Source organism: Rosa rugosa, chromosome 2 (assembly GCF_958449725.1).
Source record: "Rosa rugosa chromosome 2, drRosRugo1.1, whole genome shotgun sequence".
Classification (NCBI taxonomy): Eukaryota; Viridiplantae; Streptophyta; class Magnoliopsida; order Rosales; family Rosaceae; genus Rosa; species Rosa rugosa.
In genome coordinates, this window is record NC_084821.1 from 35887084 (window position 1) to 35909508 (window position 22425).

The following is a 22425-nucleotide window of genomic DNA, read 5'->3' on the forward strand; positions in this document are numbered from 1 at the left end:
TATGCGTTTTTGAGAAACCTGGTTGTACGTTGTATGATTTCGGATTAGGGTAAATTGAAGTTTTGATTTACTTAATTTTGGAGGAGAAAGCAGCATCAATTGGATTGTAATGTTTGCTTCTATTTTCTTTTAAGTAGTGTTTTTCCAAACCAGTTATTGTTTCTAGATTGTTTCTGGACCACTCGTGCTGCTGGTTTGGTCTTTTGGGAGGACTCTATTTGGTCTCAGGTTGCAGGTCATCAAGTTTAGTGTTGTGTTTGTATGTTACTCATCCTGCTTATTAATGGGTACAAAGTGAAATATTACCTCATTTGATTGATTGGATTGGTCTGCTAGTGCAAAGAATGCTTTTGTAGCTCGTGTGAATATCGCCCTCCCATGTTGGTCATGTCATTTAAGTTATATGGTTAAACATAATTAGAGATGATATTTTTGGTTAATTTTACTTCTTTTTCTTATAGTTGGAGTTTTGTTAGAAAAGACTGAATAAGGGAGGGAAAGGAAGACTGTAATTTGAAATTCAGTTCTCAAGCAACCTCATTCAAGGGTTCCTGAAGGTTGTGTTTTGTAGGAACACTAACTTGGTTACTGCTCAGTTATTTTCTTATCCCTTTCCTATTTCATTCTTTTCAGGGCTACTAAAGCTAAATTGGACAAGGGTTATGTCTCTATTCATGGCCTATATTTGACTCAGTAGTGGTACTAAGTGTTCAAGTCAGTAATAATAGTACAAGTCATTCCATTTTTTTTACTCTGGTTAATGTAAAGTTTGATTTTGATTTTAGAAATCCTTCAGTAAAGGCAATTGTAGATTAGTGTGCAATCTAACTGGTACTAAGGGCATCTCCAACAGACTAGTTAAATTCAAATTTTAGCTATATATAACTATTTTTAAAGCAAAATTCAACTCCAACAAACTAGCTATTGCCAAGTTAAATTTAGCTTTAGCTAAATTGACTAGCTATATTTAGCTAGAGAATCATGCATAGCTAAAGCAAAAGTTATATTCCTCTCTCCTCTTTTGTCCACATGTCAATTTGTGATTGGATAAAATATAGTATATTATTTATAAATAGCTACTACTGCTGGAGCAACATTGTTAAATCAATAGCTATATTTCACAATTTTAGCTATATTTAACTACAAAATAATTCCTACTGTTGGAGATGCTCTAAATAGTGTTTTTTTTTTTTTTTTTTTTTTTTTCTGCTAAGGTTTTGTTCTGCTGCTCCTTTTAATGACTGGGACATTTCGGGTCGATTACAGAGAGATAAGCAGATTAATACCACTAACAACAATTAAACCACATCAATTTACCAAAAGCTCTCTCTTTAAACTAAATCCAGAAACCCCAAGCTTCTTATGGAAGTCCCCCAGGCTTAAAGATCCGGAAGACCATAACAGTCACCGCAGCAGCCACAGACGCACGTGGAGGTTGAGATACGACACCGTCATGAAAGACGCGAAGGCAAAGGTGGTTAAGGCGCAGACGAGTGAGAAGTCCACAATCCGACAGTGAGGGAGATCGGAGGCAAGGGATCTGATATGGCAGAGGTAGAGTGTGAAGCCTACGCTGACCACAACATCGAACAAATCACCGGTTGATTTCTTGTCGTCCATGGCTGCCGCAGATAGAGAGAGAGTGGATCTAGCCAAATCGTGAGAGAGATCAGAGAGATGAGAGTGAGTGGCATTTGATATAGTTGTTTAATTAGGATGAGGGTAGATTTGTCATTATACACCAAATTGGGTTAGTGGGAATAAAAATATGTTGCTGGAGTAAGGGATAATTTTGGCCAATTTTGGTGCTTTGGGTCAAATACCCTTTTTTTTTATATATATATATATACTCCCAATTTTGCCACTGATATTGGTGGCATTCAGAATACACACGGATTCAGTAATAGTGGGAAATAAAAAGGTATCTTGCTGCATTGGGTTTTGGGATGCCATTGATGTTTTATCAGTGTGGATTGTCCTAATAGCACTTGAAATAGAGGGGACTGATCCCTCGTTAGTGGCTGCGTAGTGGTAAATGCCTTTAGCCATTGTTATTAGTGTGTATTGGGACAAAGGGGACTAATTCCTATCAGTGTGGAATGGGGAAATTTCTAATAGTAACGTAGCCATCTTAAGCTCCTCAACCGTGAAAATTTTGTGCATGCAGCTGCAGGTCCATGAGAAGCAACATACTGCTCCAACAATAACCCTCCATTTTTCTTGAATAACTTGGATTTAAGATTAATGAACGTGTGCTTCTTCACACTAGAATAAACCCAAGAGACTGCGAACAAAAGCAAACCGAAATGAGATAAAACCTGCCAGGTTTATTATATTTTAGCACCTTATTTTGCTTTGAATTTCAACTTTTTATTAGAGGAAGATGTAAGATTCAGTGGATTTATCAATGTCAACTTAAGTCACATCTTTCAATTAGGATTCCTAGTTCATTGAAAGGAACTTATATGATTGGTCATACCCTTGTTTGGCTCCAATTTTGCTGCAGCTGGTCAACAGTCTCTTTTCTGCGCGGGCGTGCCAGCACCGTTCGGGTGCGGTCGTCGGGGATGTCCCTTGACCTGACTACTTTTCAAGCGATTGTAGACGAGGAGAGCACCAACCTCGTCGTGGGATTCTTTGTGCCTCGTGGTGAGGACTTTGCTGAAGTTTCTTCTTGTTCACAAGTCGATACTCAATATTGCAGATTGAGCAGAGCGAAATCACCGGGAAGTATTGAGATCTTGCTAAAGCGTGACTTTAGCTTGGCTGAGTTGCTAGGGCGTTACCCTTGCTTGGCTGGTTCTGTAACCGTTGTGGTCGCGGCACTATCGTCGGCTCCCGAGGAGACTAGGACCGAAGCACGTTGACAGAGGGTTTGGTGGCACTGAAAGTCGGCTTCTGAGAAGACTAGGACTAGGAGTGTGATCACCGGTAAGAGAAAGAGAAAGAGAGGGAACTTAGATCATCTTAGAGATGTTGTTGTTGAATGTGAATGTGTGAATTGTGTTTCAATGTAACCTCTATTTATAGGCTACCATGCCAACTACTTTGGCATTAAACAAATGAAAGTGGAGCACTAATTGGAGATAAGGGAGGTGGAGGTGTAGGTGGAGCACTAATAGGAATGATGAATTTGGGAGATAAGGGAGGTGGAGATGGAGGTGGAGCACTAATAGGAATGATGAATTTGGGAGATAAGGAAGCACTTTCGGCTCCTTTATTCCTTCATGTATATCTCCATCAGAAATTCAAATTCTGGCCATGATGTCTTCATAAAAAATGTTCCACTATGAATCTAGATCATGCTGACCAAATTTCAGAGCTTTCTTCAATGTGGTTGGGCCGGAAATGCTGCTGGACCTCTTACAGGTCGAGTTTTCCAGTTTTGCTTCTGTAGAAAATTGGGCTGATTGTTTGAAGGCCTTCCACTCAAAAAAAGCTCTTGCACTCTTCATAAGAAATTATCCTTGGGCTGTCTAGAATGGATCTGGAAAGTTTCAGCACATTTCGATTTCATTTGGTTAGTCTGCCACCCCTCCTTCCTTGTCTAGCTCGGTTTTTTCCTAGCCGAAGTAGGAAAATATGCTAAAGTTGACTTGTCATACTTCCATAGTAGGCTTTATTTAGCCTCTAAATATATATTTCGAGCTTGTCGACAATATATAGCTTGAGCCACTGACATTGGCTCAATTTCTCCAAGACACGCCTTGTCAGGCCAAAATGTTCATTTTGGGTCCAAACATTGCCCCCCCAGACCTCGAAGTCAAAGGTCCTCGTCTTGACTAAAGAGGTCTTGAATCAGCACTCCTCTTATAATGTTGTTGCTCCAAAGCCACTTGTATTGGCTTGACTGTTTCCATATAGGCCTCTAAATAGGCTCTAAAGCTTGAATGCCACTATTGAATTGCCTTTGTCATGAACTGACGCTTCCTTTGCCAACTTTATTGCCCCCCATGGATCTGGCAAAACTTGGGCAGGTTGTAGGCAATCAAAACTTTAGCGTGCCCCCCATGCGAAAGAGACTGCTTTTGATCGCGAATGAGGATCCTTCTCTTCCTTGGTGGTAGTTTCGCCATGTGTATAGCAACAAGTATCTGCCATTGATAGGGTTATGATGGACATCTCCATCCAGGTCCTTGAGATGAAAAGCTCCTTTCCCTAAGATTTTATTAATGAAAAAGCTCCAGATATTTCTTCGCTAACCACTTCTAATGTTGCGACTCGATCATAGGCCTCTTTCTCCACTAAGTACGAAGATAACTTGTCGTACAAGGAGTGGAAGGCCTCTACCCCTTCCTCTGGAAGGTCGTAATCCATTAATTATCCATTGCGTGGGGCACAGCATGGCCGGGCCTCGCTAGGTCTTTTTTTGCAAGCGTGAGCCCCCACTGTGCCAACTCGGAAGCCGTCACCCCTGTGGGGCGGCCCTTATTGTCGATGTTACTGACTTGCAATGGAGTAATTGGCTCAAAATAGTACCTAGCATCTACGTAATTCACGGAAACAGGGAAAGGGCGAGGGTCTGCTTTAATTATCTCAGCCTTATCTGTCACCTTGTTCCACAGGATCAGCTCTTGGTGGAGTGTTGATGGAACACAATAGCTCCGATGAATCCAATCTCTTCCCAGGATGGCACTGTAGGCCGCGTAACAATCCGTAACGAAGAACGCATAAACGCCTTCCGCGGGACCCACGTTGATTTTTAGGAACAGTAAACCTAACGTCTTGGTTACTGTGCCCGCGAAGTTCTTCAATGTGAGAGAGGTAGACTGGATCTTCTCCTTCTTGATTCCTAAAAGCTGCATGGTCCTTGTAGTAATGACATTCACAGCCGCGCCGGTATCAACCATTATCTTGCTGACCTTAGTCCCATTAATTTCCACTGTGATATACAAAGGTCGCATGTGTTGCACCAAGGCGGGCATAGGTCTTGTGAAGCTCATGAAGAAACCCTTGCTGTTAGCATCTTTAGTCTCAAGGAACACTACTTTTTCCACCGGTGTTGTTGCGGCTGAAATGATCTGCAACTGCTGTTTTCCAATCGCGTCAGCTTCTACGCATTCCTGCGCAGCGACTGGTAAGGCATACTTAGCAGGAAGCACATAAACCATATTGCAAGAGGTATCCACCATTTCTGTCTCGTCCATGTCATCATCAAGATTGAGCTTGGGTTCATCTGCTGAGATTTCGGTGTTGAACTGTTTAGCCATGAAAGCAACCAATGATTCCTCTGCGGGGATTACCGCCTTGGCTTGTTCGTGCTCCTGTACCATGGGAACCTGGTTCAACGACTCTGAAATTTGTTTCGCCGTTGGCACTTCCTCTGGGAGAGCGACCACCAAACTTTGAACTTTCTTAGGCCTCCACTGCACAGTTGCGGACCGATTGTCTTTGCCCCCCAGCCTGTCAAAGATTGAAGGCTCCCTATTTCTTCCTTCGTGAGATATTCTCTGCCAAACATTGACTTTACGAGCTGGTGGCGGTTCTCGTCTTGCGGGAACTAGGGACTTCTCCTGAGCGCTGCTCATGGGGGCCCGTGGCTTTCGCTCCTCACGCGATACTTTGGGCTGCTGTTTCTGAACTCGCGGGGAAACGAATCTCTTGGAGGCCAGTGCCTCCAATTGTCTCTGATACTCTTCTGGATATTTTAGTAATTGCGATGGTTTGATCAGTCCTTGATCTAGTGCTTCCAAGGTTCGCTTTGCTTCTCCAAACCTCCGCTAGAGTTTTCTCTTCCTTGAAGAGCTCATCTCCACCGCCTTGCCCTTCTTTAGTGTATACCATCTCCCTTCTTTGATGGAGGACGTCGACACTGGCGGAATGTAAGGTATGGTTAAAACCCCTTGCCGCTTATCTACTTGCTCTTCTTCCCTCGCGGTCTTCAACTTTTTGAATAAGTTTGAGTCCCTTGGAGAAAGAGTTTCTGAACCACTGTATACTCTTGGGCTGCATGGTTGGAAGTTTCTAGAGGATGATACTAACCGTATTGGCGGCAGAGATCCAAAGCGGACAGTCTGGGATGTTTCCTCATCTAGGGCTTGAGTGTCACATTCTTCCTTGCACCGAGAGCATAGGACGATGGGTAAACGAGTCTTGGATTCCCGCTTCATGACTTTGTCTCCAACCTTTTTCAAATCCTTAGCCACATGGTCTGGACTTTGATTCTGCTGATCTTTTTCACCCCATGCTACGTCCACCATGTTGATGCCGGTATCTGGGAAGGGATCTAGGTCCACCAACGCTGCTGCTGTTTTCGGTGCCTCTACTTGCAAACTACCGTTATTTAACCAGATTTGGATCTGATCCTTCAGCTTAACACAATCGGCTATATTATGATTCCACATATTATGGAGTTTGCAGTATTTCTTCCCCCTTAGCTGCTCTGGTTTGGGAAATGGGCCGAAGTCGGTTTTCACCATCTTCGCGGTGATCATTTCATCCAAGATTTCATGCGCTTTGTTCGCATCGTAAGTATAACTTGCGAACTCTGGTTTGGTGAAAACCACCGACTTGAGCTTCAACGGCTCTTTGCACAACTTCAGTTGCTTTAACGTTGAAGCCTTTTTCCCGGTGAGTTCCAACGCAGCTATCTCGTCTTCTTCAGACTCGTCAGCCTCTGCCAGGCCTGATTCCTCGCTCCTATAGTAAGGATCATAGGAACTTGATTGATGGCTGAGCGCAGCCACAGTTCTATGCTTCCCAGGCATGTATGTTCCTTTGGATGAGTTTCTCATGGCGTCCATTTCCCTGAGGAGATGCTCAAAGCTCCCTACTTCTGTGATCAGTTCCCCCATAGAGTTGAACATGCTTCCATGCTGTTTTTTGCGTTGGCGGGGCTCTAAGCCTTTGATTGCCAACTTTACCAGTTCTTTCTCCGGTAGAATCACGTTCAACTTTCCTTTCTGGATCTGAAAGCGCTGAAGGTACATGACAGCGGATTCAGTTGGCTGCTGAGCCATCTGAGTGAGTGAAGCCAGATCTACTTCCGGCTCGATAGTCCCGAAGGTTTCCTTGAACAGCTTCTCCATCGCGGGCCAACTTGCAACTGATCCCGGTTGCAGCTTAGTGAACCAGGTGAAGGCAGACCCCGATAAAGAAGTAGCGAAGATGTTACACTTCAGATTGTCATCGTTCTGGTATTGGCCACACTGTACTCGAAACCTAACCAAATGGGCCGCGGCATTTTCGACTTCCTCTCCCGAGAAAGTAGAGAACATAATGTTCTTATATCCCCTAGGATAAGGTGTCTGTGTAATATGCGGTGGGAAGGGCCCCTGGTAGACCTCCTCCAGGTTAGGCCTCTGGTTCGCGGCCCTGATCATTACTTCTACCTCCTCTCTCCTTATATATCTAGGATCAGGAGGAGGTGGGTGAACCACTGTATCATCAACTGGCCAGATCAGCGGTGGCGCCTGTGAAGCCTGATTAACCAAAGATATGCCGCCTCCATGGGTCACTTTGTGTAGGGTTGACGTCTGTGACGTAAAACCCACTGCTGGCTGACCCTTTGTGGTTGTGGTGACCTTCGCTGGACTTTTAACTCTGTCGGTACCATAATGGTTTGCTGGAGGAGGATCGTGGTGCACGTATTCAACTCCGTCACTGTCATATTGTGGAAACAGGCTATGATCAACAAAGGCCCCTTCATTGATTTTCAAAGTCCTGGTTCCTTGGGTGACTGATGACGCGGCGTTGTTCTTCCCACCCGTTGCCAGAGTAGTCTCTTTACCTCTGACTGATGCGGCAATAGCGGATGTGGTTGTACTGCCGCCGTTTGCTTTTTCTCGAGCATTTGGTGGTATGTACTTGCCAGATATGGGGGATTGACCTAGAGAGCCCAGAATGGCGCTAGGATCTCCCAGTGTTTTATGTAGAACCTCTCTGGCCTGATCGAGGTCAGCCTTCTGCATGGCCACCTGGGTCGCGACGTTGGATCCTTCTTTGCGAATCGCCGCGACTTCTGAAGCGATGTGTTTGCTTGCGACCAACAGCTCTTCGTGGTTCTTCTGTTGACAGGACCCACCCCGGATTTCACCCTGAAATCCGAAGTGGCCCTGCGGGGCCCACCTTAGAAGAAATTCGACCAAAAATTTGGCGGAACTTCCCCTAAAATGGGCTACCCAAAACCTGTAGAAAACATTTACACTTCTAAATCAAATCATCCTTATACTTCTGGAGCCACCCTGCTCCCCAACTCAACACCAATCTCCAATTCACAAAACACAAACCTCAACTTGAAAAACATAAATCCCATAGGTAATCAGAGCAATTCTAATAGAAAGGTAAATAATGACAACCTAACTCAAAGGCAACCGCGGAAGCTAGGCTGTTGACTATGCCTCAACTCCAATGTACGCCCGACCTCAACTAATTTCGCCTGCAAACTGGGCATTTGAAACCGAAGGGCCCAGGGGAAAGTAATTGAAAAAAAACACGTTAGCGTGAGTGGACAAAAATAAATAATTTAATATGAATAAAACAAAATAAAACTTCATACTTTCCCACATTTTTCGATATATAAAAAGAATCCGGATGCATGCAACATTTATAAAACACTTAAGAAAATAACCCGAAAAACGTTAAACTCCAGAAAACCGACTAGCCCCGCTAGTCACAACAACAGAGTAAAAGATTGAAATTTCAATACTCGAAAATATAAGTCCAGCCCCGCTGGTTAAGAAAACTCAGACTAGTCCCCGCTAGTCAAAATATAGTATAAGTAGGGGAAGATGATAGCCATACGAATAAGCCACGCAGGCTTGGTTGGGTGATAGCCTCCCAGGCTAAAGAACTCCCATAACTCCCGTAATATACCCTTACGCCACTAAGTGTAGCGATAGGATACTGGGCTACAGAATTACTGTCACAGAGACAGTAACCTGCGCCACAAAGGCGGAAGGGCTACGGTGATCCCATCACCGAGCCACAAAGGCGGAAAATCAATGCTAGCATGATAAAATCACCCCTCAGTATGGCACAGGGAAACATAACCGAAAATCCAGTAAATCCAAAATACATAAGGCTTCCCCCATCTCTCATAAAAGAATTTCCAACGACGTGTCCCACACGCCAAAAGTATCTCCAAATCAATAGTAGAAAAGCGAGATCAAACAAAATCACAATTCTCAAACCGAAATCATTACTAAGGCATTCCCAATGCCAAAACCAAAGATCGAATAAATAAACAAGAAATAATTCCATCGAAATCCCATTTCGAAACTCCTTTAAAAGTCTCAAATCGAAATAAAATATAATTAGAGAATAATTCCGGAAATAACCTCGGAAATAAGATAATTCACCATTAAGATTATAAATCAAAAGCAATTTCGGAAACGAATCAATAATGAAAGTATTTATATGAGATAATACGAAATCAATTTATAATCTCATACTCGAAATGTAAATTGATGAATAAATAGAGCATACTTTAAGAAATAATGCATGCATCAATTACTTAAAAACAAAAGTCCACTCACAGTACTATTCCGACGATCACGTATACGAGTTCCTTCATCGAGCCAGGGCTCGGTACGATATCCTGTACACGATTATATTCCGTGAATAATTATTCAACAATTTAATATAATTCCTAAACTCAATTCCTCATAAATTACATCTCCCATTCTCCTCGGATTCAGCCCAATTTATACCACTAATACCAATTCGTTAATTTAAAGGTTCCAAAGCAGAACCGAGAGATATCCGACGGTCGGATTCTCGTAATTCGATAATCGAAATCCTAAACTTCAAAAATTCATAATTAATTCCAAGCTTCTCCAAAATTCACCAAACTTCACATACAAGCTCTATGATAATTATAGAATTTAACTAGCCAAAAATTTAAATTAAAAAGCTACCCTAGCCACCGCTACCACCGCCCACAGTGGCGGCGCCGCCGCCACCGCCACCATCTCCGATGGCCACCAAAATTTGGCAGTAGCACCTTCTCAACACACCCATTAATTCTTTCAACTGTGACCAAGTTAGAAAATGAGCGGAAGTACCTCAACAATTAAAGAGAAGTTTGAACCCGAATTGTGAATAGTAACTCGGAATTTCAAACCTTCGATTCGACCTCCACACTGCAAATCGTGGCTCAAGGCTAGGGGCAACATGATCCTTGGGAAAAACCGCTCCTTCGACGCCGGTTTGGTGGCCGGAGACGGCCGGAATCGGAAGATATCGCCGGAAATGGTAACTGCTACAGTAATCTTCTTGGCTCCAAATCGAGCTCCTCCGGCCAAAACTCTGCAAAACACCACCACATATGCAACAAGGGGGAGGAGGCGAGTCTACTGACACCAAGCTTGCACCACCAGGTGGCCGGAAAAAGAGAGAAGGCCGGAGCTGCAGATCGCCGAAAGAGAGAGGAAAGCACGGGGAGGAGGAGAGAGAGAGGAAAAGAAAGTTACCGGCCCCCAACAGTAAAAATTCAAATTTATACTTTCTACCAATAAACAGTAACTTTACTATTTCGCTTATAACTTTCACATCCGAACTCCAATTTTTACGCACCACATATGCACGCGCTCGAGTTAACGTCCTCTACAACTTTCATGAAGGAAATTTTCTCAAATTTTGGCCCGATCAAAAAGTCAACTTTTAGGGCCACTAAAAGTACTTAAACGACAGTAAAAGTGAAAATAACGGTCGTTTACCGTCCAACTAACTTGTAAATTGGTAATTTAAGATACGGGACGTTACATCTGTATTTTTTTGGTTCATGACATCCAATTGCCCTTGTGTTTGTTGTGCCCCTAGCTCAAGCCTCTTGACCGAGATCGTGAACTCATCAAGCCGTCGACGGTCCTCCGCAACGGCTTTTTCCATCTTCTCATGGTATGCAACAGAATTCTGTTGAAGGATGTCAAGCCGCTCTTCTATGGTCGCATTTTCTGGAACGAGAATAGGCACAAAGTCAATAGTTGTAACTGCGCTCGCGGCTACCTGGATGATGCTAGACGTATCGTCAGCCTGATTAGGCTGGGCGGTGGGAACTTTCTCGCCTTCAGTAGTAGGATGTTAATTTCCTCCTCGTTCGGTTGACATTTCTGTTGATGGAGGGTGGGGAGAAAATATTTGGATTACTTGTTCTTCAGAAAGACCACGACAGTCTGCACGTGAGTGCGGTCTGTAACTGGAGGTCTTATGTTTCGGGCAGTTAACGTAAACCTTTTGATAAGAGTTTGCGCTTGACTTCCCAATGGCTTCTGGAAGTCTGAATTGATAGTAGCTGAATTCAATAAGACACTGTGAATCAAGGTTTAGACGTGCGGCCCAAGTATAGTCGCCTAGACACAAACTTTCTTTCAAATCCTTTGGGCAACCTTATTGAAATGGCCAGGTGGGGGAGGGCGAACAAAAGAGGCAGAATCCATTTTGGCATGAACTACTCCCACATAGTGGTTTAGGCCCATTTGTACGCACTTCTGGATTCAATAACCTGTTATGAACGTTGTCCCTTTCTAGACACCATTTCACATAGGCTATTCTTACTAAGATGAGAAAGATCATAAGTGTGAAGACAGTTCAACAAGTGTTAATAAAAACCGCCCTTAACCTTAAGGGACCTGAACTAGGCACGAATAAGGAGTTTAGGTCAATATTAACAAAAGAGACTTCACCTATTCCGTTATGATTCACAACCCCTTACTAACCTCAACTTCTTAATAGTGGTGTGATTTACAGCTCACAGTTTGTCCCACTGGGCGTGCCAAAATGTTTGGCTCCAATTTTGCTGCAGCTGGTCAACAGTCTCTTTTCTGCGTGGGCGTGCCAGCACCGTTCGGGTGCGGTCGTCGGGGATGTCCCTTGACCTGACTTCTTTTCAAGCGATTGTAGACGAGGAGAGCACCAACCTCGTCGTGGGATTCTTTGTGCCTCGTGGTGAGGACTTTGCTGAAGTTTCTTTTTGTTCACAAGTCGATACTCAATATTGCAGATTGAGCAGAGCGAAATCACCGGGAAGTATTGAGATCTTGCTAAAGCGTGACTTTAGCTTGGCTGGGTTGCTAGGGCGTTACCCTTGCTTGGCTGGTTCTGTAACCGTTGTGGTCGCGGCACTACCGTCGGCTCCCGAGGAGACTAGGACCGAAGCACGTTGACAGAGGGTTTGGTGGCACTGAAAGTCGGCTTCTGAGAAGACTAGGACTAGGAGTGAGATCACCGCTAAGAGAAAGAGAAGGAGAGGAGTTGCTCTTAGAGAGGTTTGCTCTAGAGAGAACTTAGATCATCTTAGAGATGTTGTTGTTGAATGTGAATGTGTGAATTGTGTTTCAATGTAACCTCTATTTATAGGCTACCATGCCAACTACTTTGGCATTAAACAAATGAAAGTGGAGCACTAATTGGAGATAAGGGAGGTGGAGGTGTAGGTGGAGCACTAATAGGAATGATGAATTTGGGAGATAAGGGAGGTGGAGATGGAGGTGGAGCACTAATAGGAATGATGAATTTGGGAGATAAGGAAGCACTTTCGGCTCCTTTATTCCTTCATGTATATCTCCATCAGAAATTCAGATTCTGGCCATGATGTCTTCATAAAAAATGTTCCACTATGAATCTAGATCATGCTGACCAAATTTCAGAGCTTTCTTCCATGTGGTTGGGCCGGAAATGCTGCTGGACCTCTTACAGGTCCAGTTTTCCAGTTTTGCTTCTGTAGAAAATTGGGCTGATTGTTTGAAGGCCTTCCACTCAAAAAAAGCTCTTTCACTCTTCATAAGAAATTATCCTTGGGTTGTGTAGAATGGATCTGGAAAGTTTCAGCACATTTCGATTTCATTTGGTTAGTCTGCCACCCTTCCTTCCTTGTCTAGCTCGGTTTTTTCCTAGCCGAAGTAGGAAAATATGCTAAAGTTGACTTGTCATACTTCCATAGTAGGCTTTATTTAGCCTCTAAATATATATTTCGAGCTTGTCGACAATATATAGCTTGAGCCACTGACATTGGCTCAATTTCTCCAAGACACGCCTTGTCAGGCCAAAATGTTCATTTTGGGTCCAAACAACCCTCATTACACTAGATTCAATAAAGAATCTGTACATGAATCAGGAGTATGTTCCTATTGCTAAAAGGTTTAGGAAAACCTTTATGGGAAGGAACCTAAACCTAAGCCTATATATAAAACTACTTGGTCCCTGCTCTAGCTATCACAACCAACACAAAATAATACATCACCTCTACCCATTGGAGACTCTCGAAAGGGATAGCTCAGAGGAGAAACAGCCGAGTACACCAATTCACAAGTTCAATCTTCAATCCTCTATGATGGTTGCAGCTCCAGGTAAGTTTGTATTCTTGCATTGAGTACAAAGTTTTATATGCATACGTTCAGTTTCATAATTTATATTTGGTATCAAAGCCATTGTGCTCTAGTAAAAATCAACTTTTGCAAAACTTATTTTGTTTTACACAAAATTTTACAAAATCGGAGCCTAAAGAATTTTTCTCAAAAAAAGAAAAAGAAAAGAAAAATCAATATGCGTTTTGTTTAAAACCAAATACCCAAAGGGGAAGAGAATTCAGACCAAAAAAAAAAACAAAGGGGGAGAGAATTTGAACTCTTTTGATCCAGGGCTACTACATGAACCCGACCCATTCTTACAATCCGAAAGCCTGCATATAAATAGAAAAAAGAAGCACAAACATACCGTTGCTTCTTCAACGGTTAGCGTCAGCCCCAAATCTGGGTTTTGCTCCAGATGCTAGAGTTCCTCGATTAAATCTTCAACAAGAGAATTCCGATCCACCTATATTTCTCTACAGCTTGTTGGATTCTTAATCAAGGAGCTTTTGCATCATATATTTTTCTTTCGGATTGAATCTCTGATCAAAACTTCATATGAATTCTCAATTCCAGGTATGTGGTCCTCACATATGCTCCAATTTTGTTTTCTTGCAGAACTTCAATTTCAAATAGCCTTGTTGAGGCCTTTTAATGCGATTGTTTGCAGGATACTATTTGAATTGTGTTTTGGTTGGGTTTTGTGTGTTTTGATGTGTTCATTGATATTGTTTTGCTGTGATTTTTGTCTCCCTTATGTTCTAAAAATACTGTAAAACACACAACGCATAAAACTTGATCAAAACATCTAAAATGTCTTGATTCAGTTTTGGTTTAGGTCTTTTGCAGATAGTATTGTCGATAGCAATCCCTTGTGAAAGACTTATAATAAAACATTTGGTACTAGATCAACAGCTTGTGACATTGATTTTAGTGGCTTGAATCCTTGCTCCATACAGGAGGTATAAATGATTAGAGCTTCTGGGATCAATGTCAGCATATAACAAAGTCTAAAACTTGCCTTAAGAAGGTAACATGAACTATTTTCTTGCCAGTCGAGGTGTTAACATGTTCAAGATACCTACAACTGAGTTTCTTAGATTTTGGGCATATGATTAAAGCAAAATAGGTGTCAAAAGTCTTTTTGCCACTCTAGGTAAAGCATGACACATTCAGCATTCATATAGGCACTTCATTCATTGCCTCTCCAGTTAACTAAATGCATTGCTTACTAACAAAACTTCTAAAAAAATTTCAGCTATGAATATGCTTTTTAATTGCAACCAAATGGGAACACTTAATGGTTCAAACACAAGACTTAGAATTGTGTCTAGGATATAGTGATTATGAGCCTGTCCTGCATGAAGATCCTCCAGCTGAGTTGACACCCACTAGTACTAGGGAGATGAAGGATAAGTATGCTCAGTGGTACAAACATAATAGAATGGCTCTTGTTATTATGAAAAGGTCTATGTCAGAAGCTGTCAAGGGTGGTATACCAGATGCAAAACTAGCAAGAGAATATTTTAAGAACATTGAAGAGAAATATCAATTGTCCGATAAGGCTGAAACTGGGACATTAATGAATGCTCTTTCTAGTATGAAGTTTGATGGAGTACGAAGTATCAACAAATACATTTTGAAGGGTACAGAAACTTAAGGCTTTAGGTGTCACCATTGATGACCCTTTTCTGGTTCACCTAATCCTTAATTCCTTACCCTCTCAATATTCTCAACTAGAATGCAGTTACAACACACAGAAAGAAAAATGGAGTGTGAATGAATTGATTTCAATGTGTGTGCAAGAGGAAGATAGGATTAAGAAGAGAAAAGGGGTGGCTGCTAATCTGGTCAACAAGCCACAGTTCAGGAAGAAAGCCTTCAAGCCTCGATATTCTGCACCATCCACCTCAAAAGCTGCAAATGAAACATCTCAGGGATCTAACAACTTTAAGAATCAAAAGTCAAGTTCAGTTAAGTGTTTCTTCTGCCGTAAGCCAGGGCATGTTAAGAAAGATTGCAGAGGTTTTAAGGACTGGATGAGTTAGAAAGGTAACAATTTTAATTTTGAAAATAAAACTGTTTTTCATTTAGAGTAAAAAACTGTCAGTGTGAATGAATTGATTTCAATGTGTGTGCAAGAGGAAGATAGGATTAAGAAGAGAAAAGGGGTGGCTGTTAATCCGGTCAACAAGCCACAATTCAAGAAGAAAGCCTTCAAGCCTCGATATTCTGCACCATCCACCTCAAAAGCTGCAAATGAAACATCTCAGGGATCTAACAACTTTAAGAATCAAAAGTCAAGTTCAGTTAAGTGTTTGTTCTGCTGTAAGCCGGGGCATGTTAAGAAAGATTGTAGAGGTTTTAAGGACTGGATGAGTTAGAAAGGTAACAATTTTTGATTTTGAAAATAAAACAGTTTTTCATTTAGAGTAAAAAACTATCAGTGTGTCTAGTAGCTCTTGGTGGTTTGATACTGCATCTCCAATGCATGTTATTACATTTATGCAGGGTTTTCTAAGAAAGAGGAAGTCAATAATGAGCATCAGTAGCATAATGATATTGTTCAGCAACCTCAGGAAGTTGAACCACAACAACAACAACAAGAACCAGTACAACTGAGAAGATCACAAAGGGAAAGAAGATTAGCCATTCCAGATTGTTATGAAACAACCTTTCTTACAGAGAAAGAGTTTGATCTTGGAGAAGAAGAAGATCCAGTTACTTATTCGCAGACATTACAATCAACATATGCAGATAAATGGGTAGAGGCCATGAAGTCAGAATTAATGTCAATGGAAATAAACAAAGTGTGGGAATTGGTTGATAAACCAGAAGAATACAAGCTAGTGGGATGCAAATGGGTATTCAAGACCAAGAAAGATCAAGAGGAAATATAGAAAGGCACAAGGCGAGGTTGGTTGCCAAAGGGTTTACTCAAAAGGAAGGGATTGACTACACAAAAAGATTCTCACCAGTGTCAACTAAAGATGCCTTCAGGATATTAATGGCCTTAGTAGCTCACTTTGATCTTGAGCTGCATCAAATGGACGCCAAGACAGCTTTTCTCAATGAAAATCTTGAGGAAGAGATATACATGGTGCAGCCCGAGGGTTTTATTATTGAAGGAAAAACTGACAAGGTATGTAAACTTGAGCAATCCATTTATGGTTTAAGGCAGGCTTCCAGACAATGGTACCTTAAATTTGATTCAGTAATCACTTCATTTGGTTTTGAGGAAAATAAATTGGATGAATGCATATATATGAAGATCAGTGGGAGCAAGTATATTTTCTTAATCTTAGATGTTGATGATATCTTATTGGCAAGTAGTGATGTGAATATGTTAAAAGAAACAAAGAGTTTTCTTTTGAAGAATTTTGACATGAAGGATATGGGTGAGGCTGCATTTGTACTTGGTATAGAAATTAAGAGAGATAGAAACAGAAAAGCCTTGGGATTATGTCAAAGAAACTACATTGACAGAGTGCTTAAGAGGTTTGCAATGAAACATGTAAAGCTGGTGAATCACCAATGTCAAAAGGAGACCGACTACATTCAGGGCAATGTCCTAAAAACTTATTAGAAAGAAAAGAGATGGACAAAAGGCCATATGCAAGACTGGTTGTGAGTTTAATGTATGCTCAAGTATGCACAAGGCCTGACATTGCCTTTTCAGTTGGTGTGTTGGCAAGGTATCAGCCTATTCCTGGGAACGAGCATTGGGTTGTAGTCAAGAAGGTACTCAGGTATCTACAAAGAACAAAAAATTTCATGCTGGTATACAGAAGAATTGAAAATCAGGACCTTGAAGTGATTGGATATACAAATTCAGACTACAAAGGTTGCATTGATGATTTGAAATCCACTTCAGGCTATATCTATGAATTTGCAGGAGGTGCAATATCTTGGAGAAGTGTTAAGCAGTCTTTAACAGCTACTTCAACTATTCAGCTGATTATGTGGCTATTCATGATGCCACTGGACAAGCTTTATGGCTGAGAAACTTCATGAATGCAATAAAGGTTGTGGATTCAGTTGAAAGGCCATTAAAGCTTTATTGTGACAATGCAGCTGCATTGTTCTTTGCTAAGAACAATAAAAGGTCTACAGTCTCAAGGAATATAGATGTGAAGTACTATGCAGTCAGAGAAAGTGTGAGAAACAATGAAATTGAGATAATTAAAATTGTCACTCTGGCTCAGCTTGCATATCCCCTCACAAAGGCCATTGCAGTAGCACCTTTTCAGGTACATGTCAAAAACATGGGTGTTTTAGAAACTCTTGACTTGGCAGAATAAGTGGAAGTCTTTTCTGAACACATCAGTTTTGAATTTATGTTTTTAGTAGCTGAAAACTTTAAATCCGTTTAAGTAAAATTTAGTTTTGGAAGTTTGTTTGTTCAAAGTTCTTATCATCATAGATTGTCTGCATATATTAATGAGCTTGAAAATTTAGAAACGTTTCAAGAATGTTGAATATAAGTTGCAGATCTGCATAACTATGATGAGTCAGCTGGAACTTGAATTTTGTATCAGTTAGGCAATTTTTTATGCATTCTTGATTCTGCTATTGAATCCTACAGAAGGACCTCATTTATGTTGTTACATTTTCATGTTCATGAAGATAGCTACTGTGATCTGTGATTATTTCTTCATGATTTTGAGGTGCTAATGCTTGGTTAAGCATTTGTTTTCTCATCTGTTGAAATCAATTGCAAATTGACTGAGCGTTGAAATAAGTTGGACTTCATGGTTGGTCCAGCGCGCACTTCATGATTACTATATCTGATTTCAGTAACATTCTTGTTGTATTGAACATTGATAGTCCAAGTGGGAGTGTGGAATTGATATCTTAAGTCACTGCAACTTGTTGCTCTTAAGTACAGAATAAGCAATGAGATCATCGTTAAGTCTTTCAATTATGATTCCTAGTTCATTGAGGGAAACTTATATAATTGGCCATACCTCATTACACTAGGTTCAATAAAGAATCTGTACATGAATCAGGAGTATCTTCCTATTGCTGAAAGGTTTAGGAAAACCTTTATGGGACGGAACCTAAACCTAAGCCTATATATAGGACTACTTGGTTTCTGCTCTAGCTATCACAAAAAACACCAGAGAATACATAACCTCTACCCATTGGAGACTCTCAAAAGGGATAGCTCAGAGGAGAAACAAATCGACTACACCAATTGACAAGTTCAATCTTCAATCCTCTACGATGGCTGCAGCTCCAGGTAAGTTTGTATTCTTGCATTGAGTACAAAGTTTATATGCATACGTTCACTTTCATAACTTATAGAAGATATAGCAAAGTAATGATCAATAAGAAGTAGAGCAGATCGAGAACTATACCTGCAATGAGAAACAATCCCCGAAAGGTATACAAAGCCAAATAATCGGTTTCTTCCGGTACAAAAGAAGTAAAGTTTTGCCCAAAATCAGCTGAGCTGCCTGAGCATGAGACTATGATATAATCCGCCTCTCCCAGATCTATGTACTCGAGTACACCCTTCCACTCCTGGTCCTCATTTTCTTAAGAAGATAAACAGAGTGGTACAGATTGTCAAGGCAGTTATGTAAGAGACTATAGCAGTTTCGGTTGGCTAATTAGAGAAGTAGACTTGCAGAACCCACCATAGGAAAGAAAGTATATATTCTTAGAGAAGAATTAATGGATAGATCGCGTACCTTTGTACACATCAGGTACAGGATTGAGGTACGGAGTTACTCCATTGCCATATTCAATTAGTCATAGTCATTATCGTCGATGCTGCACCAAAACCCTAAGCTTGAAGAATTATTATAAAAATACCAGTAATATTGTTATTACTTTGACCTAAGTAAACCCCATCGTTTAAGTAAGATCTTTTTGCAACATTTGTTTCAAATTGGTAAGGAACTGTGAGGCTGGAATTGGGAGCTTCTGATGCATTTGTTGTGAACACATACAATATTGAAGCTAAGCTGAACCAAGAATTGAGCATGTTGTGCTTTTCGCCTTTATCTTTTCTAAACATAGTAGATCTTACTCAGTTCTGCACTCTATTATATGGTTATATTTACTTTTTTGTATGATACGAAATAGCCTTTAAATTGCTCATAGCTAGCTTCCTGGTTTCTTCCTTTCATGCGGAGTTGAATTTGAATCCAGTAGTAAACTTGCTAGGAGGTAGAGTTTATTTTATATTTCAGAAGATTGAGACATTATTCATTTCTTTAACTAAAATTTCAAACACTGAACCTTATCACTTTCTACATAACATTCATTAAAATAATTTACACGGGAAGTGCAAATCAAACTAAGAAGACTTCAACGCCAGACACGGTGTTTGAATAAAATTTAAACAACTAATTAAGGAAATCCATATCTGAGCTCTATGAGCTAGTCACTCCGGCTGGTTCATCTCCAAAGAACCTTTGATGTCATGGCGGCCAACTTGTACTTGGTGGCGGTCAGACAGCCTCTTTAGCTCTCCGGCCACTTCTTCCATTGTTGGTCTTTCTGCACTACTCAGCTTGAGGCACCTTTTTGCAAGCTCTGCTACTGCTCTGACTTGTTCTCTGTCTCCTTCTCTTACAATTTGTGGCCAAACAATCTCATGAAAGAGACCACTTTGTAATTCCATGGACGAAATAAAATGGGAAGATATGATTCTCTGACTTTCTGGTCTACCAAATGATATTGGCTTCTCTCCTGTTACAATCTCTAATAAAACCATTCCAAAGCTGTAGACATCACTCTTATCTGTCAGTTGACCTTTATGAAGATACTCCGGGTCTAGATAGCCAAGTGTCCTCTGCAGCAGTGTGCTTATCTGGGATTCATTAGTAGGAAATAACCTCGGAGGTCCAAATCCGGCAACTTTGGCAACGAAACAATCAGTTAGTAAAACGTTGGAAGACTTCACATTTCCATGAATGATTGATGCAGAATGCAGATAATTAAGACCTGCTGCAGATTCTGAGGCTATCTTTAGAAGCGTATCCCAGGACAATGATGTTTTCCCATTGGTATGATGAATGTAGTCGAAAAGGGTCCCATTGGAGGCAAGTTCATAGACCAGTATGGGAGCTTCAGTCTCTAGACAGCAGCCGAAGAACTTAACCATATTTTGATGGTTGATTTGGGTCAGAGTGATAATCTCAATTATGAAACGGTCGACTCCACCCTCTCCTGGACCAAAAATGTGACTCTTCGTATGATAGTCGATAGCTATTTCTATCTCCTTGGATGTAAAAATGATTGTGCATCCTCCGGTTGAAGCACTAATACGCTGCTCTAACAATAACCCTCCATTTTTCTGGAAAAACTCGGATTTGAGCTTAGCCGACTTTTGTTTCTTCACACTGGAATATATCCCAGTGATCCCAAACACAAGCAACAAACAACAAAAGCCAAGACCTACAAGGTAGGTTGCATTAAGTATTTAGTTATATATACACCTCCACTGAAAAAAAAACAAAACAAAAAAAACAGAGAAGAAGAAAGGGTAGCTGCATAGTACTTAACTACTAATCAATTATAGTTCAGGCGAAAAATTAGTAATGAGTTATAATCAGGCTGGGGACTGCCTAGCACGTACCTAGAGTGAAATTTTCCCAAAAGACTTTGATGTGTGCAATGAAACCTCTGTCCTTTTTCATGTGGTTTTCCAGATTTTTATGTGTGTCAACTTCGCGAACCTTAGATACAAGGAATCCCTTTTTTGAATTGGAATGCCATAGAGAGTGTTGAGCTAATAATTTCAACCTGGAGCTGCCTGGTGGCCGTAGAGTGTGACGACTCGCATAGCTGATGTTTTCTACCATAGACACAGGAAGCGTGAGGCTGGACTTGACTGGTGTACCACTACCACTCAGTCTCATGACAAACCAAAAATACATAGCTAACAAAGTAATGTTTCCTACACTTCCTGCCTCTTTCAGAAAAAACGACTTGATGCCTCTTTGAATGAAAGAATGACCACAGTTAATATCAGAACAAGCCCTTCTTTCCTGATTAATCATTGTACTGTTGATGCTGGAAATTAATGGGTCATAACCTACAAAATCAAATGACTCATAACCTATCAATGTGAACTTGTTTGCAGTAATAGTGTTGGAGGTTCTAATAATCTGAGCGCCATCTGTCAAATTGATTGCAGCAGCATGGAGATTGCTTGCGTGCAACATCTTCGCTCCAGCTTCAGTGTAGCAGCTATAATTACTATAAGCGTAAACAATGGAGTTATTTACGCGTACCTTGGTAAATGAAGAAACCTGTACCTGTACCTCAAGACTAGTTTCGCCTATGAAGGATGTTGGTGTTCTATAGGAAGTGCTGCTATGTCTTATGTCAAACCAGTAATCACCTATAGAAGATCCACTTCCTTTTACGGGAGTGCCAAATTCAAAGGGCAATGTGAGGTCGAGATTTCCACATTGTTTTGGGTAGGTGTTGGCTGCTTCTAATGGAATTGCTAAGAACAACAAAGAAACTAATAAGGTTAACCGAGAGATCATGTTGGGCAAGAGATGCCCTGGTACCAGAATCAAGCTCTCCATTTTCTAACTCAATCTACTTGTGCTGAAGTCAAGTATGCAATTTGTGGTTATAGATGTCCGTATGATGAAATACAACCTGCTCCTTCCCTGTTTCTTCATTTCACGCGGTTTTGAATTTCTACTAAAAATTTTATTCGAAGGTCAAGGTTGTCTCATTATATAATTCCTCAAATTATCAGTAAGTGCCATTACAGCAAAATTGGTCTTTTAGAGCGCACATTATTTAATTCCTCAAATTACCACCCTGAAAGCCTAACAATTTCCAGTGGACTCATTAAAAAACTGTATTGGCTAGCTCTGCAGAATACATGTGAAAAGATAACTCTGGCAACTTGTTTTTATTATAAACAATCATGATTTATTGGATGCGCACGTTAGTATTAATTGGATAATTTTAAACTGATTTACTGGACTTTGGCTCATTGCCAACCCAAGTGTATCTTCTTCTTTTTTCTTTTTCTTTTTTTTTGAAATCCCCAAGTGTATTTTCTTTGTTCATTTAGATTTGAGAGGACTCCCTTTCCAAGCTTTTACAGATAATAAACTTTGAAAATGTTGAAAAGGTACAATTATTGCTAGGATTTAGT

At 40.9% G+C, this 22425-nt stretch overlaps 1 protein-coding gene and 2 long non-coding RNA genes across 4 annotated transcripts; 1 reads left to right on the plus strand and 2 right to left on the minus strand.

Moving 5' to 3' along the window:
* Positions 1-8154: 8154 nt before the first annotated feature.
* LOC133727849 (uncharacterized) lies at positions 8155-10690 on the minus strand. The gene is made up of 3 exons (XR_009855397.1): positions 10005-10690; positions 9477-9538; positions 8155-8384 (listed from the first exon to the last, which is right to left on the minus strand). It is a non-coding gene; the product is annotated as an uncharacterized LOC133727849 (long non-coding RNA).
* A 2695-nt stretch (positions 10691-13385) lies between these two features.
* Positions 13386-19310, plus strand: LOC133733884 (uncharacterized). 2 transcript variants are annotated; one of them, XR_009857951.1, is made up of 3 exons: positions 13386-13862; positions 14545-15674; positions 15798-19310. It is a non-coding gene; the product is annotated as an uncharacterized LOC133733884 (long non-coding RNA). The 2 variants fall into 2 exon arrangements; XR_009857952.1 differs by lacking the exon at positions 13386-13862 and having other exon boundaries at positions 13877-15338; positions 15429-15674.
* A 135-nt stretch (positions 19311-19445) lies between these two features.
* Positions 19446-21885, minus strand: LOC133733883 (wall-associated receptor kinase-like 8). Its single transcript, XM_062161536.1, has 2 exons — positions 20878-21885; positions 19446-20696 (listed from the first exon to the last, which is right to left on the minus strand). The coding sequence occupies exons 1-2, from the start codon at positions 21836-21838 to the stop codon at positions 19681-19683; spliced, it is 1977 nt and encodes a 658-aa protein (XP_062017520.1). The 5' UTR covers positions 21839-21885; the 3' UTR covers positions 19446-19680.
* Positions 21886-22425: the final 540 nt, after the last annotated feature.

Bases quoted from the DNA above. Each gene is read 5' to 3' on its own strand.
- LOC133733883 (XM_062161536.1), bottom strand. From the start codon at position 21,838: ATGGAGAGCTTGATTCTGGTACCAGGGCATCTCTTGCCCAACATGATC. The intron at 20,697-20,877 runs GTACGTGCTAGG...CCTACCTTGTAG, and splicing joins TTGGGAAAATTTCACTCTAG to GTCTTGGCTTTTGTTGTTTG.